General features: G+C 50.2%; 1 protein-coding gene and 1 long non-coding RNA gene across 10 annotated transcripts in view; one reads left to right on the plus strand and one right to left on the minus strand.

The window, feature by feature from the left end:
• LOC143901440 (uncharacterized) overlaps positions 1 to 16,720 on the plus strand; it is a 31,084-nt gene extending 14,364 nt beyond the window's left edge. The window contains exons 2-3 of the long non-coding RNA XR_013258073.1: positions 10,353 to 10,723; positions 14,358 to 16,720. This is a non-coding gene — a long non-coding RNA (uncharacterized LOC143901440). The remainder of the gene's footprint in view (positions 1 to 10,352; positions 10,724 to 14,357) is intronic.
• The window catches only part of Usp (retinoid X receptor ultraspiracle), a 74,480-nt gene that overhangs the window by 35,717 nt on the left and 20,243 nt on the right, over positions 1 to 18,520 (minus strand). Inside the window, exons 1-2 of one of the 9 annotated variants that reach the window (XM_077413641.1) lie at positions 12,197 to 12,214; positions 2,217 to 2,640 (exon numbers count right to left, since the gene is read on the minus strand). The exons of 3 other annotated variants lie outside the window; for them this stretch is intronic. In XM_077413641.1, coding sequence (XP_077269767.1) covers positions 2,217 to 2,307 — 91 coding nt within the window. In that variant the 5' untranslated portion in view covers positions 2,308 to 2,640; positions 12,197 to 12,214. Of the gene's footprint in view, positions 1 to 2,216; positions 2,641 to 10,868; positions 11,132 to 11,918; positions 11,941 to 12,196; positions 12,215 to 18,520 lie in introns of those variants that run through there. 5 more of the 9 variants (XM_077413648.1, XM_077413664.1, XM_077413629.1 and 2 more) reach the window with 5 other exon arrangements.

Consider the following 18,520-nt stretch of genomic DNA (forward strand, 5'->3'; position numbering starts at 1 on the left):
TCGATCGCGATCAGATCGGCGACCGTGAATTTCGTCGGCTGAGGTGGAAGAATTATCTGATCCTGGCGACCACTTTATCCAACCGAATCGTCGACGATTCGTACGATCATGGCGTTGACAATAATAAGGAGAAAATAATCAGATAAAAAAATTAATGAGCAATCCAATAATAATGAACGAATGGTATATAAGAATAATGCTTCAAAATTCTCGCAGCAATCTTTATCTGCTTTTGGAGCAGTGTCCGGATGGAAAAGAGAGAGAGAGAGAGAGAGAGAGAGAGAGAGAGAGAGAGAGAGAGAGAGAAAATGTTATCAGAGAACCAGTGCAACGAGACTTCGTCGCCGCGACATACATTGACTTGGTCAGTTCTCGGGGCGGTATCAATTTTTCCCGGGGCATCGATCTCCATACCGGTCCCGCCGAGCAGATGTTTACGTTTCGTGCGAAAAGTTCCCCTTATTGTTCGCGTGTGCTGCCGATTCCGGCGGCCGAGAACGAGACGCGTGCGCGCGTGTTGCGCGGCAAAATAGGGACACACGTGCATGCGATAAGGCTCGAAAACGCGGCTCGCAAATCGCGTCCGTGGGCGCCTGATAACGGGGCGCATTCGCGTGACCTTCCTCCGCTCGCTCGCGTTCGCGAGCTTTAAAGCCCGCTCTAAGGCCGCTTTTAGAAGCGGCTGACTGATAACGAGCGCTCCGCTCGCTCGCTACCGCCGCGCGCCGCCGCGCCGCTGTCGCAGCCGCAAATTGCGCCATTCACGTCTCAATAGCCGACCTTCACCCCGTACATTTAGCATCTACATACGATGTATGTGCGTCGGCCGTGCGGCGCGTATCGGTCGCTTCGCGGTGTAGGACGGCAGGCTATCGCGCGAACCGGGTGACTCACTTCGCTCGAGAGCAACGCGTCGCGACGGATACGACACGCTGATTCAAGAGCGTATTGTGTGTACGCTCGACTCGATAGAAACGCAATCCAAAATCTCCGTTCTTTCAATACGCATCTCGTATCCAGCGACTTTTAAACTGTAATAAACATTTCCAGCCCTAATCGAGTATATGGTAAGCCGCGCTAATAATTTTTAGGAAGACAAAGACATTTTATTTCGATCTATTTGTTCGCCGCAATAGGAACTACATAGAATTAATTGTTTGCGCGAATATCGTTGGATTTTACGCGGAGAAAAATAACGTTTCAAAACGACGAGCGGGTTTGTCGATTGTGATGGAGCAAAACTGAACCTTGAGGTCGTGCTAATCGGCAGTCTAGCACCGACACGCTAATTATTATTCGTATAGGATAATCCATCTCGTTTAGGTACTCTTAAAGTTACAATTTAGCACCGGTACTTTGGAGGTCATAAAGCGTTAATTAGCACGGCCATGATAGCCCGCGAAAAAAACTATAATACATCTCATTTCGGTTCGCTTCAATGCATTCAACGACTCAACTTATAAAAAGTTCGTTATGTAAAGTCGCATAGTCGAAATAACATTACCCCGCTTTCTTCGTTGCAGAGATACGATTTTCCTCCCGAGGTAACAATCGCGCGAGGTCAATCGCATTCGCAATCCACAAAGCGCTAATGAAACGCGGAATTTTTATCAATTTAAATCACGTATATTACGCGAAAAAAATATACGACTGACTCATCAACGTCAGCGATCTCTCATTGTCGGTGATCTCATCAATATTAAATTATACTTTTAATGAGCGTGTCGTCGTCCAAGCAACGTACTTATATATCATACTTATATATCACACGCAATTATACCTGGAATTTCGCTAAATAATTCGAAATGTCTAACAAAAGTTTTCCCTTGCCTGAAACTTGCACGTATACCTTCACAAAAATCCGTGCCTTGACTCTCCTCGTCCCGGTTTCATCCGCACGACTCATTTGCCGATCTTAATTAAAAATAGAGATCTAACGCGATCGCTCATATAACTCTAATACGTAACAAGTGCCGTGTAATTATACGTTCTTGAGACGCTATTAAATATTCTTGAGCGATACATTCTCTTAAAGACTAATGGCCGCGCGTAAATAATTCACAAACGTGCCTTCAAATAATGATAGCAATTTAGCGGGGTTTTTTTTTCCCATCCGGATCGCGGTTATCGTCTGCCGCGATCCGTAAAGTTAATGCTCGACGATCGATCGACGTCAAACATCAATTACATAGAATGTTAACGTAATATATACGTACAGGAGGCGTTGCCACGTGCCCAGTGTTGGGCCCCCTGAGTCCCCTGGATGATGGCCGTCACCGACATCATCGGCTTCTCCTTCTTCATCATCTTGCCCGGCTGCCTGCCCGATCTACTTTCACTCGTCACCGTGGACCGATTTATTTTGCCGACCTTTTCACACGCACGCACACCACCACCACCCCTCCCCCCGTGGCACACACCGCCACCCCGCGATTCGAACCCTTTCGTTTTCTTTTCAGACGGAACCCTCGCCTCGTCCGCACCGCGTCATCTCGCGAAAAGAAGTCCTGCCTTCCACCTTGTCCTTCCCTCCCTCGCTCGAGCGCTAAACTCCTTCTTTTGGTATCGATTTGGTATGGTTGCTCACTGCACTTCTTTGGTTCGTTCGTGATCGACCGCGCGACCGGTTGCTTAACTATTCTACAGCAGAAAGAGAAGAGCGGTTTTTTTTTTTCAAGGAGTAGGAAGGGATAACGACGAACGTGAACCGACGAAAAAATCTTTCACCGAATCGTACTGCGACCTTGAATCCCACGGCATTCACCGACAAGTAGCTCATGTTCCCTTCTAGTGAAGGGCTTGAGCGTAACAGCGCATTAAGTCACATTCTTAATTACGGCCCCAATCCAAACTTGCTTTCACATTCTTTTTAATCCATATGAATTCAGATTATATGTCTATTATTATAAATTATAAGATATATTTTTTACGTCACCATAAAGGATGTAAATTATGTGAAAAGTGGCTAGTCGCTAAAAATATTTTAAAATGAGTGACAAAGAAAAAATGGAAAAGAGAACAAAAATATCACATTTTAACAAAGCCGTCAATCTGGAGAAACATTTACGCGGAATATATTTCATAGCGCATTTAACTTAGCTTATTATCATTAATGCACATAACGAGTTATTTTTTTTGCCGCGATAAACGTCCACGATTATCATATTGCAATCTTTTATATAGGCTGACTTATTCATGATCCCGATTTCGAATGCGCGACGTTATCTGTACGATTCTATCACCGATCAAAAAGTTGGACCGTCATTACCGCGCAGCTACCTGTATGATTAATCGCAGCAGGATCCAACTATGCGAAACGTAAAATCGCGAAACAATTTTCCCTGCTAACGTGAACAATTATTTTCCCTGCTATCGAATATTTTGCAGCAAATAATTTAAAAATATTTTTCTCTACAAATAACAAGATTATAAGCGCCTCGACGATCGACGGTAATTTCGGTACGCTTCTTCGGAACACGATGAAACGAGGATTCGAGAAAAATCGCTTTAAGTGTGCCAGCCGTGACGCGTGCAATTAGTCACGGGTTTAAGCATCAGCGCTTTAATTTTTACCGTGGCCCGGATTGCAAAACAACCGAGCGTGGCCGTCTCTCGACTGAGAGGCGTCCTTTCTCTGTCGTTCGTCAAATTATCCTGTTACCGGAGAACGGATCGGACGATAGGACGCGAGTGCCGAAGGAGAAGCTGGAGACGTACACCGCGCGGCGGTACTCATGACCGATTGAATTGGATTGTATCGGATACGATTCGGTACATTGCCGTTCGATCGCTCGGAAACGTCGGAATATTATATATTCGGAGTATTCCGAATCGATTAAAACTTGCTCCGAGTTGGGCAAGCGGATAACTCCGTGTAATTCGAATGTCTGATTATTCGACGAGCTGCGAGAGGTGAGCGAGAAGAAGCACGTCGAAGTTAACCGTCGAGACCGAAGACCCGTCGGCGCAGACAACCGTATTTTACGCTTTTTGCGCGTTTAAGAAGAATCCGACGAGAAAGCCCCGACCCCCAAAGAGCGAGACGGAGAAGGGCGAAAGAGAGAACTTTTGCCCTCATCCCGAGGTCGCCGCCGGTCGAGAAACCGCCCTGCCGGGGATTCGCGGGGCGGCATGGCAGTCCCTCCCTCGGGAGTCTCCTCTCCCGCGGGATATCTCGCGGAGTAGCGCGAAGACGAATTATGCTGACTTTCGTACCCGACCCGACCCGACGCTGGCCGGCCTTCGCTCGCGAGGAAAAAGCGCCCGTCGAAGAGACCGCGCAAAAAGTGCGCGGCGTGTCGGTGACTTCGCCGACGCGTCCCCCCCACTGTCGCTTTCGTTCGTACGCGAGAGAGGATAATGCCGGATTGGGGCATAAATCTCGCTTTTTTCGATAATTTATTTCGCTTTCCTCTCACGATTGTAAAACAAAGGACAAGAAAAGAGAGGGGCAGAGAAAAGAGGGACGGACGGACGGACGGACGGACGAAGATGAATGCGCGCTACGTGAAAGCTGAGGAGGACCTCGAACAACGTTTACGCGCGACGCACCGTCGCGCATGTTCGTGGACGAACGGTATTCTCTAAAATATATGCGCTCGATCGTTATCTGACCGTGAAAATCTGACCGCGCGGAAGCGATACCGCCACCGGGAATAATTAGCATGAAATTACGCGCGACGTGTGTACGAGACGAGAAACTCGATATTAAATAATCAAGTGATGCTATCGTCGCTATCGAGGTCGCGTTACGAGATTGAAAAAAAAAAAAAAAAAAAAAAAAATATAAAAAAAGGCGTCGGTGGTCTCTCTAGACGGCTAAAAACAACGGCCTGTCCTCTCGACACGACGCGAGAGCAGCCTCTAAAAATATTTATCATCGGCTTTTATGCAGTTACTCTTTCGCGCCGCGCGGCGATCGGCGCGATCCGCACGCACACGCTCGCGACCTTGACACACGCGCACGCAGGAAATGCGATTGGCTTGTCTCGCGATCGATGCCGGCTCGCTAACTCTCCGGGAGATAGATTGAGAAAGAGAGAGAGAGAGAGAGAGAGAGAGAGAGAGAGAGAGAGAGAGAGAGACAGGACGCGACAGACCGCGACTTACGTAATGCATCGGGCAATTACACGAAATGCACATGCACAGACCGACACGTGCGTGCGTGTGTTCATGTGCGTGCGGTTAGAGCCGTTGTCGTTGCACTTGTCATGCGGCAAGGTTGCCGGGCATGTCAATTGGCCACGGGAGTGCCTTAACAGATAGATTAATATCGCGAGGCAAAGTTGGAGTAAGTCTGTAATACGTTGGTAGCCCTCAATCGTGTGAGAATTCTCATATCGAACTCGCGCGATTTTGACGTGGAAACCGTCGAATCGAAAATATCAATTTTAATGCGGATGACTCGAATTTAACGGAGCTTCTACATAATTTCCGATTGACTTCTTATCTAGATACTCCGATCTGACTGATTAATCGTCTAACGAGTCTAACCAGATCTCCCTCGCGCGTCCCGGAGTTCCGCGTTCTACCGGTGCGGCGGTCGCTCGATTGTTCTCGATCGTACAGCAGAATCGATCATCCGTGTCGATCGTGGGTGGATCGCGATACGGCGAGCGCGACTCCCGTGACCGATCGCTAATGTCGAGGTTGAAGTTCAAGGTTACCGCCAAGACTGCGCCCCGGGCTGCGCTAGAGCGGAAAGGCAGATCGATATATGTATACCGGGTGCCGTACGGATTCATAGGCGAGAATCGCGCGATCCGAATCGTGTCGCGACTCGAGCGAGGTAAAACGACGTTTTACGATATTATTCTTGGCGCGTGTACGATGTACAAAATTAGTTTCCAAAAATCCCGAAAAAGAATCTGGATCGCGGAGTGACTTAAATGCGTTACAGATGCAACGAAGTTCACTATCAGTTCGAACGAACGACCTGAGATTCAAGCTCGCAGATAAATGCGAGGGATCTTGTACGTTTTGCGACTTCGCATAATCTTGAGGAAGTGACCGGGTAAGGAATACGCGGATGATCGCGAAAAGGTCACGTATACGAACGGAAGTATCTGAAAATGTCTGAGGGCGCGAGGAGCCAATCTTCTTTATGCATGTGTGAGCGTTGCGCGATTATATTTCTTCGCTCGAGCGTCAGGCGACACAATAAAATAGAGAGCCGATACGCCTTTTCGCGCCATAGCCCAGGAGTGACGTGTTATATGCATTATCAATAGAAGCGATATTTTCCCGAAGCCGGTGATAGGCTCTGACGTAATTAAAAGGCGGCGATGATCGATATAATGTTATTATAAAACCGGGCGAGAAGGCGCGCGCGCGCGAACGGTATATCGTCCTGCGAAACGATCGATCGGCCACGTTAATTCTGGTATCCTGCACAGGTCAACGGCAAAAATATGCCGGTGGTTATAGAGAGGAGTATATTTTATATGCACGGCACGCGCGATAGACGCAATCTCTCTTTCATGCGCCGCCAATGGGCGTGCAGATTTGGCTGCTCGATTGAATCCGCCGGTTTAGCGAGTACCGAGAGAATTATGTTACTGCGAATAATGTATATTACAGTTATAAAACCCTCCTTTGTGAAAATTTTCTAAAACGAATGTAATGTGTGAGACTTTTCTACGTTACGTACCGTATAGCTATTTAAAACGTTGAATTGGATTTTTCAAACAAATTTGTTTCTAAAGTGGCAGAACAAGTCTCTAATAAAAAACGTCTTTGTCTCTATTGATTGTAATTTAGATCGCGACACACACATACGCATATGAATTTTGACTACTTCGCAGAATCGAGCCGCGCAAAAGTGACGCTCCGTTTTCACTCGGACACGTGGAACTATAAGGACGTTGACACGAAAGGGATATCGTCGGCTTTTTTTCCCCTCGGGAAACACGAGGCAGTCGTTATCAATCAGACCCGAGTCGGGTTTTCGTTGTGATACAGTAGAGAATGGATTTTCCGCTGCGGTTTATCCGCCTAAAAACGAAACCGCCATATCGCGATCGGCGTCGGCGGTCGCGATTCGTTTAAATAACGTAAAATGCAAGAACGCGTATAAGTTTGTACTCGCGCGGATGCTGACGAGCAATATACCGTACACTATTACGAGTGTCTAAATGTCGTGACATTTAGGGTCACGCGCTGAAAACGAGGCTTTTACAGAAGACGTACGACGACGACGACGACGACGACGACGACGACGACGACGACGACGACGTTACGTTCGCGATTCGTGCGGCAGTTCGGCTTTGTGCGCGTATGCAACGCGGCGCGCTGTAAATGTCATCTCGAAGCATTGATTTTCCACAATACGAGCCCGCGCGCTGTCTGCATCAGGACAGCTTATTGAATTTTCAACAATTGCGATATGTATAGCGCCCGTAGGAGACGACGCGTATATACGACGGTGCGCGGCGAGAAGTCATCGGGCTATGGTTGTCAAGTAGATTCAGGTATAACACTCACGCACACGCAAAGCCATACACATGTACGCATGTGTCTGACAGATTCGCCAAGTCGTTCGAAAAGCGCAATGATGAAACGACGATGTTGTACGGCACGTGCCGTATATCTATCGCGCGTTTTTTTTAATAAATTTGAAATATAATGTCGATCTCAATATCCAACGGTTTTCTAATTAACTTCTTAACCCTAGATCATTACCATCGGGTCTGGGAGACCCGAGCAAAAACCCTCCGAGTTTGGCCGTACAAAAATTCTCCTTCAATTTAAGTTTTTATATAACTTTTTTTATGGTTCGATAAAATAAAACTCAAGCAGTTAGCTTAAACGGACTTTGGCGTTCTCATTAAAACACAGGGATAGAAAAGTATTAATGTTTGCCTTTGAAATTTTAACGTAACAAGTGCTCTTAGCGGTAACATAGTAGTAACAATTTTATTTTTAATTGTAAGCTCTCAGTAGCCAATTTTTATTCGCGCTTTAAAGTAAAGATGAAATAAATTATATTATAATCTTTTGGACGCTTTCGATTGTTTTAGGAAATAAAGTTGAATATAAATAATCTTTCCATCTCTCTTTCTGTCGTCTCACTGGAGAATGCGAAGACGCAAGGCCAATAAGCGGCGCAAAGTTGAATCTAATGCGCGGATCGCAGACGAATTTAACGCGCGAGGAAAAACGTGTCGAACGGAGTGTAAAATTTCGCGAAGCACGTGCGCGCGCGCGTTTAGCAGCCGCGGCGGGATTCGCGGCGCGATATGCGGCTTCAGAGAAGTCATTGCGCCTGTCGTTACTCCGCACGGGTTCAAGTATAGCACGTGACGACACGCGTTCGGATCATCGAGGCGCGCTCAAAAGCGCGACGGTGACGACTCGCGGCGTTTCTGGCTTCGACGGCTGGTAGCTACTTGGCACGGCGAAATAAACGGCGAGGCTGATATGGCAAGGATTTGAAACGCGCCCCGATGGCCTGCGACGATTATCAGTGGACACGGGAGACTCCGAGCGACGCTGGTATTTAGCCGTATTTTTTTTTTCACCTCCTTTTTATAGACAGTAAAATTCGCGAAAATAATCCACGCCGGCGGCTATACCCGTAATAACTTTAGACAAGTAACAGACCAGCGCCAGTTCGCGTTTCTCTTCTCATCCCTCCGCGAGTTGCCGCCTATATTTTGGTGGCCATCGGCCGATCGTTCCCCGCTGTTAAATTTAGTCGAGGGATTATTTCGAGATTACTTCCGCGTGCCCGCGATGAACGTGCCGTGATCGAAGAAAGAGAGAAAGAGAAAGAGAGACATAGAGACAGAAAGGGTTCACCGTCTCTCGCGTTAAGCCGCGCGTTTCGCGCGCGGCCCGTCGACCCAGGCAAGGCCACCGTACGGCTGTATAGCCGCCGTTTATCGATCTCTTGCGACGCCGTCGAGGGCGGTCACCGCCGCCACCGCCACCGCCACCGCCACCGCCACCACCGCCTCCGTCGCTGCCGCCGTCAAAATGCAGCTTTCGCGCGATCGCTCGCGCGAAGGTCGCGAAAACGTTCCCGAAGGACGGGCCCGGGATATGCACTCTCGCTCTCCCGCAGCTGCCGCGATCGACTCGACTGGCGTGTAAACAGAACGTCGACGGCCGGTGCAGCGGTGCAGGGAAACCCATTGGCACACCGTGGCGACTTGGCGCGCTATCGATCGCGACAACCGACGCGCCTCGTGGCTCCGATATAATCGTACACGTCGGACGCGCCGCGGTTAACCCTTTAAACGCCAGATTACTGACTCGCGCCCGGGGGAACGGTTGCAGATTCACGCGATTCGAAAAGCTCCTCGCGGAGCTAAGAGAAAAGGAGTCGAGCTCGATCTACGAGAGGGTTGAACAGCGACGAAAGATTGCTCTTTGAATAAAAATGTAATTAATGAAAAAAGTGAGACTGTTTTTTCACTTTGACTCTGTTACGTTTGTGTCTTTACCGTCTTCACTCCGATCACCTAATAGTATATCTACTAATATTTCGAGAAATAAGTTACTCGCGACGATTAATCCCGAGTGCTTAGAAATTTTTAATCAAAACTTGGAAGGATCTCTTCGCCAACTGACCTAATCGTTTCTTGATCCTAAACTTGGCAAAAATAAAAGAAGCAATCGTGAAAATTTATCACGATGAGAAATATGAAGAAATAAAATGTGATAAAACTCAGCGCGAGAAAAATTGTAATTTTTTAAAATGACATTCTCATAAGATCTTGATTTATAAATTTATAATTACAATAACAATAACAGAGTAATGCAAAAATTTGATTTACACCGTTCTCTCGAGAATTTGGAAACACATTGACCATGAAATTACAGCGACAGAAATGCGCATTCCACAGAAAGACTTAGCCAAGTTTAGTATCAAGAATTTGCTTGCCGTGTCAACCGCGAACTTCTCTGGCGTGCAGCGACAGAAGGGTTAACCAACTTAACGAAGCCTTCGCCTTGCGGCGTGCATACGCGCCGCGTCGTCAGCGACGAAAATAAGCAACACGAAACGTGCAACGTCCGAGCGAGCGAGCGAGTTCGTGGCCAGCGCGAGATTTGGCAGCGCGAGAAGAACTAGCGCAGAGAGTCCCCGCGCGAGTTTCGAGCCGTGCACATCCGCTCGTCTCTCGCCTCTCGCTTTGCCTCGCCTCGCTCCGTCCGGCACGCTCGCGCGCGGAGCAACAACAAATCGCGTTCGCTGCACCGAGAGAAAGAGAGATGTAGAGAGAGAGAGAGAGTGAGCGATCTTCTCGAATTTCGGGAGCGTGGGCACAAATGCGCGCCCATTCCGGAGGTTTTTCCCACCAGCGTGGCAGCGGCGGCGGCAGTTTCTAACACCATTGCGCTTTTCCCAGACATATTACACACACAGCGTGCATCCACTTTTCCCTCCGATCTTCGAGCCCGAGAGACCTGAAGGCTTCGAGCGCGTGAATTCCCTCACGCGAAACCGATCGTCGAACCCGCCGGAACGCACGCTCAGCGCGCGCGTTCCGTTCTCTCGCCGACGCGCCGCACGAGAACGCGGAAAGTAAACGTCGCGCACTGGACGATGCACTCTCGGAGGAGAGGACGAGGGAGAGAGGAAGAAGAGAAGAGAATCCGTGACGCATCGGACGCGGACGCGCGACCCGGTCACCGGCGCGAGCGAAGGGGCCTACGAGTGAAAAGAGGGAAAGGGGAGAAGAAAGAGGCACGGCGAAGGAACGGGTAAACGAGGAGAAAGGTAAGAATGAGAGGAGAGAGAGAAAAAGAGAAAGAGCGAGGTGAGAGTAAAGTGTGTAGTTACATACGGTATATCGAGGAGAGAGCGAAAGAGAGAAAGAGGGAGGAGATAGAGAGAAAGAGAGAGAAAGAGAAAACGGTGATACCTTTCGCGCGTACCCGAGCGACCCGATTCACCGACTGACTGACTCAATGACTGACTGACTGACTGACTGACTGACTCGGAGATGCACGGCGCTAAAGGCGACTGAGTGCCAGCCGGCCGGTCTGGCTCTCGTTGCATGTGAGCGTGCAGTCTCGGGACGAGAGGGGGAGACTGGGACGGGCGGAGAGTGGCCAGGAGAGTAGAGAGGTCAGAGGAACGGCGAGAGGACGCGAGGAGGAGTCGGCGAACGAGTGAGCGGACGAGGAGGGGGAGCGAAAAGAGGGGCCAGGGGAGAAGGAGTGCAACAAAGTCCCGCCCGGCGGCTAACGCTCCGCTTCTTCCACTTGCACTTTTGTTGCCCGCTATATACGAGGGAGAACGAGAGAGAACGCGAACGAACGAATGCTCGTTCGTTCGGTCGATCGTTCCTCTCGGACGGCCTCGGCAGCTGCGGGATTCTTTATCGATAATTATAATGCGAGAGCATCGCGGTTCTCGATGTCGCGGAAGCCGATTCCGTGCGGTCGTGGTCGCGATCGCGATCGAACGAAATTTCGGCCGGGGGACGAAAGGAGGAGACGGTGGAGGCTCTCATTTTTTGCGAACAATTTAAAGGAAGTTAAAACTTTTGGATAATGGAACATATGGAAAGTTCGCGGCAATTTTTGGAGGCGCGCACGTAATAGAGTCACGCGAGGAGTAATTTCTGCATAAGAGGCGGATATTCCCATTCTCTTCGGGTAACCGCAAAGCAATTTTTGAGAGCATTGAAAGACGGAACTATCGGCTTTTCCTTTCACTGCCGGCGTGTATATGCCGACGCGACTCATTAGACGCAAGACCACGGTGGTTATTATCGCAAACGACGGACGGTCGTAATGACTTTATTGAACGTGACTCGTGCACAGAGATCCCAGCTGACGATCGCGACGAAATAAACAAAATATAAATAAATAAAAAGCCACAGTCGCCGCGACGGAATCCATCGGCTAGAGACTCCAACCGAAGTTCTCCTCTCTCTCTCTCTCTCTCTCTCCTTCTCTCTTTTTACCGAGAAATCGCGACGGATTTACGAGCCAAGTCATTCGCGTTCGTCGTAACTCGTCGGCCGTCGCGAATCGATGAAAACGTGCACCGCGACGTCGACGACGACGGCGGCGGCGGCGGCGTCGGCGTCGACGATGATGGAAACACAACCGCGCCGCTCGAGACCTCGCCAAGTGAGTCTCGCGTGCCGCTGCCGGAGGACGGAGAGGGATGAAAGAATTCGATGGAACGAAAGGCGGGAGAAGGACGGGAGAGAAGGAGACAGTAAAAGAGAAAGATTACCAGACGATGGCGAGAAAGAGAGAGAGAGAGAGAGAGGGACGGACGAAGCGAGCGGAAAGAAGCCACCGATAGAGCTTGTGCCGCCACTGCGAGAAGCTTAGGAGTCAAGTTCTAGTGCACGGCCGAAACGGGAGAGTCGACCGCTTCCCCTCTCTCGGGCTCCCTCTGCCCGTCCTCCCTCCACACCGAGAGGCCGCTCGGTCGGGGGTCCGGGAGTGGAGGAAACACCCGAGAGATGGTGGGAAACAGGGGAAACAACTAGGAAGGGGAGGCAGACGGACGGGAGCCTTGCACGGCGCGCTGTGCAATGTCGAGCGTGCGCGAGCCACCGAAGGCCCTCTCTCTCTCTTTCTCTCCTCTCACTTGCGTGGGGATTCTACCAGGTGTGACCGAAATTTGCGCCGTCGGAGCGAGCGTGCGGGTAATAGGGAATCCGATAAGGGGGGGACGCGCGGGAAGGCGGGAGGAGGATCGCGGGCGAACGCGCAAGCGTGTGTACGCGCGTACTCGTGCACGAGGGGGGCACCACACGCGTGCGTGTGAGGGAACGTTCGATCGGAGTCAGGGAGATGTTTTTCGCCCTCCCCCTTCCTCCGCCTCGCCGCTACCCCCCTCCCGCTCTCACCCTCGGGCGGCGGTAGACGGCCCGGTGAACGTGAACGCGAACGATTAGAGCGTACGCGCGTGCGGATGCGTTTCGCGAAATAATTTTTTGGCGAACGCGCGCCCGCGCGCGCATGATCGCGGACACCGCGCTTTTATCGGGGACGCGTAAGGTCCGCGTCGCGGGGCGAAAAGTTCGGGGCGGATGCGGCGTTACGGGGTAATTTTAGACCGTCGTTGCGAATAGTCTCGGGCGATCGATGAAAATAGCCGAGGAGAGAGATTCGCGTAATGAGATTCGGGGTCGATGCGGGTGAGCATCGCGAAACACGATGGGACTTACTCCTCTCCTCGGGGTACGCGCCTTAAGCCCGTATCAGACTATCGACTGCGAAGACCGACCCGACTGCCGATCGCGACTGCCGACTCACATTTAGCCAATAGACCATGACTGCCGACTCACATCTAGCCAATAGACCATGGTCTATTGGCTAAATGTGAGTCGGCAGTCGCGATCGGCAGTCGGGTCGGTCTTCGCAGTCGATAGTCTGATACGGGCTTTAATCGGCCGAACATCGGCCCGATCGCGGAGCTTTAATCTCGTCGGCGCGCGCTCGATCTGCGCCGTGCGCAATATTTAGATACGCGGGTAACGCGTTATTAGCTACGAGCGTGTGTGCACACGTGCGCGCATACGGGTTACCTATATACCATCGCATCGCGCGCACGGCGGGACGCGACGCGCCGTAGAGATTGCGGTCGCGGACGAAAAAAAAGGGAGGAGTTTTCAAGATCATTGCGCCGCGGCGCCGGCGAGTTGCGAAACGCGATGTTCTATTAGCGGATTATTCGGAAGCGGGATGCGGTCTCGCGCGCCGAGACGGCGCGTATTGCGTATATATATATATATCTCTACGCGGAATAATCTAGGATAAATGTGTGCCGCGTTCCGTCCGATTCGGACTAATTTTCGCTGCAGAAATAAACCGAATGCGCAACTCTCCCCCTTCCCGCGCCTCTTTCTCACGGCCGCCCACGTGCTGCAAAAAGGAAAATTTTATAAATAACCATTTCTTCTCTATAATAACACGCCTGCTTCAGAAATACGGCCATTCATACCGGCACATCCAGACTGAACATAAATAAATTCTTGGAAAAAAAAAGCAACTCGCGCACACACTCGTTCTCGGACATTCTCTTTACGCTCGTACCTTTACAAGAGCAAGTGGCAAATATCCTTTAACATGCAAATGCCGCGCTATCTTCGCCGGATCGTTCATGTTTCTTTAAAATCCCCTGAACATAGTAGTAACAGTTTTACATCTTTACAAAAGCGCGACTGGTTTTCCCGACAATGACTAGAAAAAAAAAAAAAACATGTATGCCCGGGATTTTTTTTCCAGTCGGATGCTTATGCAATTTGCCGTTTTCTTTACAATTCCGATATATGTCCGGTTGTTTACGAAAGCTCGGCAAACATCGATAAGGAGTTCGGCTCTCGCTCGCGCTGTGTTACTTCTGTCTTAACGTTGGAATATTTTCGCGCTCATTCGAAAAGGGAGACGCGCTCGCAGATGTGGACCGCGTCGGCAGCGAGCAACCTGCGCCGCACCTGTTTCGATGCCGTCGATAGGTTCGCCATGGCAACATCCTAGGCACGCCCGCTGTCCTCCCGGCGAGAGAGCCCGTTTTTTTTTAGGAAGCTCCCGAAGCCGCTGCAACGCGCCCGATGGTAACCTGTATTCGCGAGTAAGCGCGCGCACCGGCCCGGCGACGGATTATCTATACGTTATTTGCATAAAAAAACAGTTCGGCGAACCGCCGCGATACGCAGGAAATCGAGATAACCCGTGAGCGTGAGCGAGACTCTCCGAGAACCTCGTACTCGAAACGAGCTTAAGGCTCCTATGGTCTCTGAGCCGAGAACTCTGCGTCGACGGTGGCGACGTTTTGCGTTAAATTTCTTTATTATTCGCTCTGTACTTGTGCTATAACGTTTAACGTATTCGTGAAACTCGTAAAATTGACCGTATGGTAAGATTTGCAAGAAATACATATGTGGAAGGAACATTCTCCACTCCTTCCGATAGTCGAAAACGGCTTGTTTTTCCGTATGTCTAGGCTTCGTTTTATGACTGTTTGTTCATTGTCGAGGGAAAAGGATAGTATCCGGTCAATTTTAGAAGTGTGCTGAAACGATCTATAGTGATTTTTTATTGAAATGTCTTTTTATTTCGGAAAAAATACCGCAACATAAAATAGGTTAATTTCTCGCCTCGATAGCAAAAAATTCAATATGGCCGCGGTGACTACCCAGGAGCCTTAAGGAAGCAGGCAACCGTGGGAATTTCACGAATGAAAAAATTCTCGTTGAGAATATCTATAAGCGTCGAGTCGTCCAAACGAATATCCGAGACAGCATGGACAAATTGTAAATTTAAACTAATTATCGATGTTGATTACTGCATGTTGATTACAGAGAGACATTGACCGCGAGCAAATAATAATCTCTCAACAAATCAGATAACAATATTCGCCGCAGGTTTCCGAGATACGACGCTTCTTCGTAAAAGCGTCCGCGTGACGGTCTCGTATTCGATACGACGAGGCAAGTGCGTGTTATGATACTCCGAAGGCACGCTGATGGGGCCGTGAAGGGTTGAGGAAGTTGGTTCGGTTTTTGCATCGTTCGATGTCGATGGCAGGCCAGTGTGCCTTTGGCCCATATGCCCGGCATAAACCAGCCGACCAACCACACCACGACACATCTACTATACGGCCATCACGCGAGGAAACGCACATCCCGGCATTCAGCCGTCGCCGCCGCCGCCGCCGCCGCCGCCACCACTACCACCGCGCATCATCGGGCACGTTTGTTTGCGCGCGTATACGTGTAAGTTCGCTTGCGAGTGGTCGTCAAGGTTAGCCACCTATACTCGCCGCTTGTGGGCCCCTGCACTCTCCGGTGCATGCGAGCCGTCTTTCCAGCTTTAAAGTTTATTACGTGTTCGCGACGAACATCGGAGCTCTCTGTCGTCGTCGTTGCCGTCGTCGTATGGCTTTATAAAGGCAGACCGTCGCGCGCGAGATTATATATAACGCGTGTATATACACCAGCCAAGTTGTTGTTCCGCGTGCGTCGACCTTGTTTTTACGAAATTCTGGGTCGCCATCTCTCCGCGCCGCGGCGCGCGGCTCCCTTATCTGCCGATACGCGCGGCATTACGCTGATTACGCACGGCACGGCTCGTTATCGCGAGGAGAAATGTTAACGCTCAAGTAGCGAAGGTCAAACTGACTTTCGGTTTATCGTATGCCATTTAATTTAGGCATTGTTCTCCACCTATTACTGGTTTCGTTTAAATTTCGCCCCTGCGGAATGAACCTCAGGACCTTCGTAAGAGTTTCGAATGGATTTTGGATTACGACCGATAATTTTGTCACGAGCGATAACTTTAAAGGGATCAAGAACCGTCCGGAAAATTTAAGAGTTTCAGATTTCTTATATCATGTAATGCATTGCGTTTATAAGATGCGTTTGCAATTTAATTTTATGATATAAATGCAACAAGTTGGTAACTATTAAAGGTATAAGTTTCATTGTGGAACAGATTAATTAGTTAAGATGATTGTGCAGAGATGAAACGTAAGCAGCCTGTGGGGAAATCAATAAATATACATGTACGTACAAACGCAAAACAAGCTTAATATTCCCTCCGACTCCTATATGCGTTATCCCGATGCAGCGCGCGTGATTTTCGGTAGCAGCATCGCGCAGGCCGATTGATGCCGGGATCGTGAACTGCATACGCGAGAAAATGCATGCCGGTTCGCTGCGGGTTTTTTGCGAGCGCAGGCAGAGTAGGACGAGAAAAGGTTAACTGGACTCGCCGATATTCCGTTTACATTCTTCGTCGGGAACTGGTTTTCGCCGGGCGTCGTCGTTGTCGTCTCGCGCGCGCCGTCAATCCTATATACATGGTTCCCTAGAGAGCGAGATCGGCCGAGAAACCGGCGCGAACAAAAGCGAAATCCGGGAATTCCGCACAGAGGCGGACAACGGTCTCCGGGCCGTGCAAAACGCGCTCTGAATGCATCCCGCGTTGCAGCGGCTCGCCTCCTCGCCTCCCTTATGCACTCCCGGGATTCGGATCGATATATTTTCAAATGACAGCGTGCTCTCTCTTCCCGATCGTCGCACGATGAATCACGTCGGTATTAAAATATCATATGGTCGATCTGGATCATCGAGCCCCGCGGGGCTTTCACTCCGTGTTTCTTCCGATACATGGTTTATGCATTACGATACGTGCTATTGAGTGGCGCGTCTCGCTACAAAATGCATAAACGAGTCTTCGCGCCTCGATGCACCGCACCGCCGCGCCGCGCCGTCCGGAAACTCCGCTCCAGGAAAGGACGCGCGACCGAGATCCTTTGTTACCAAGGATTGGTACGGACATCCGGATTTTTCTTTCTTGCGCGTTTTGATCTCGAACAAACTCTCGACTCTCGAGCGAGGCTTTCAGGCGAAAGCATGAAGGAGAACATTATAATTTATCGGTATTCTCTACATAGACCGAGCTCGTAATTCTCAACGAACAAGTTACGTGCCTCGTAGAAATTCGCAATATCACGTAATGAATCGCGCAGATGATGCTGCCGATAGCGTGCAGCGCGAGTTTCTCGCGAGGATCGGCCGCCGCCGAGCAGACGCCTTCGAGCCGAGATCGACGGGGATCGCTCTACTTTTTATCCCGCAGATTTAGACTTCCTGCATTTATGTATACCGCGTCTCGGCCGTTCGCCGTATGCCGTATGCTAGGTCCGAACGCAAAGCAGCGTGGCCGACCGGAATCCCGAAACTACCGAAACGTTACTCGGGGCGACGAAAACGGCGCGGCGCGGCGGCGATGACGATGACGGAGAGGACCGTCGGAAGAAGAAAGAGAGGGAGGGAGGGAGAGAGAAAAAGGTGAGAGCCTGGACGAAGAAGACGGAAGACGAGCGTGGACGAAGCAGCTGTTTCGTCTGGTCTCGCCCATGTACAATGCAAAATTCGGCCTCTAATTCTAAAGCGGTTCGCCAATCAGCCGCGTCATTGTTCGCCCGTTGTGAAAGCTCGCGATTTTTTAGGGGGGGGGGGGCTAATCGTTCCCTGAATCCTAATGAGCGACTTCGGGCGAGGAAAAGAGAGAAAACAAGAAAGGAATTCGCAGAGCGAGAACAACGCCGAAAGGGATATTCAATGGGCTCGAACAGTGGATCGCCACGGTGCCCCCGGGATCCCTCGATGGCACACGGGGGCCCCGACACAAGCGATCGTAATTACACAAATGAGTAATATACGATTGTATTACCGCGAGTCATTAATTCGAGGCGGAAATTCGCACGTTACTCGAGCTATAAGCTGGCTTGAGATGGAATCGACTCGATTAATCCCCCATCAGCAGGGAAACATATACGATCGTGCTGTCGAGAGCCTATGCGTTTATCAGACGCACGATTCCGGGCGTCAGAAACACGTCATCTCGTGCGAAATGGTTTCGAGAATCCACGTACAACACTGATCGCGTTAACGCGACCACGTTATACGACGCATGTAGCTGCCACGCTATAAATAATGCCCATCCACGAGAAGCGACAGAACGGATGATCAATCGGGTGTAGGTGTGGAAAGGAGAGGCGGGCACGAGGGAGGAGAGAAGAGCGAGAAGGGAGATA

The sequence above is a fragment of the Temnothorax americanus genome, unplaced genomic scaffold (assembly GCF_048541705.1).
Source record: "Temnothorax americanus isolate GAGA-0224 unplaced genomic scaffold, ASM4854170v1 Scaffold10, whole genome shotgun sequence".
Lineage (NCBI taxonomy): Eukaryota > Metazoa > Arthropoda > Insecta > Hymenoptera > Formicidae > Temnothorax > Temnothorax americanus.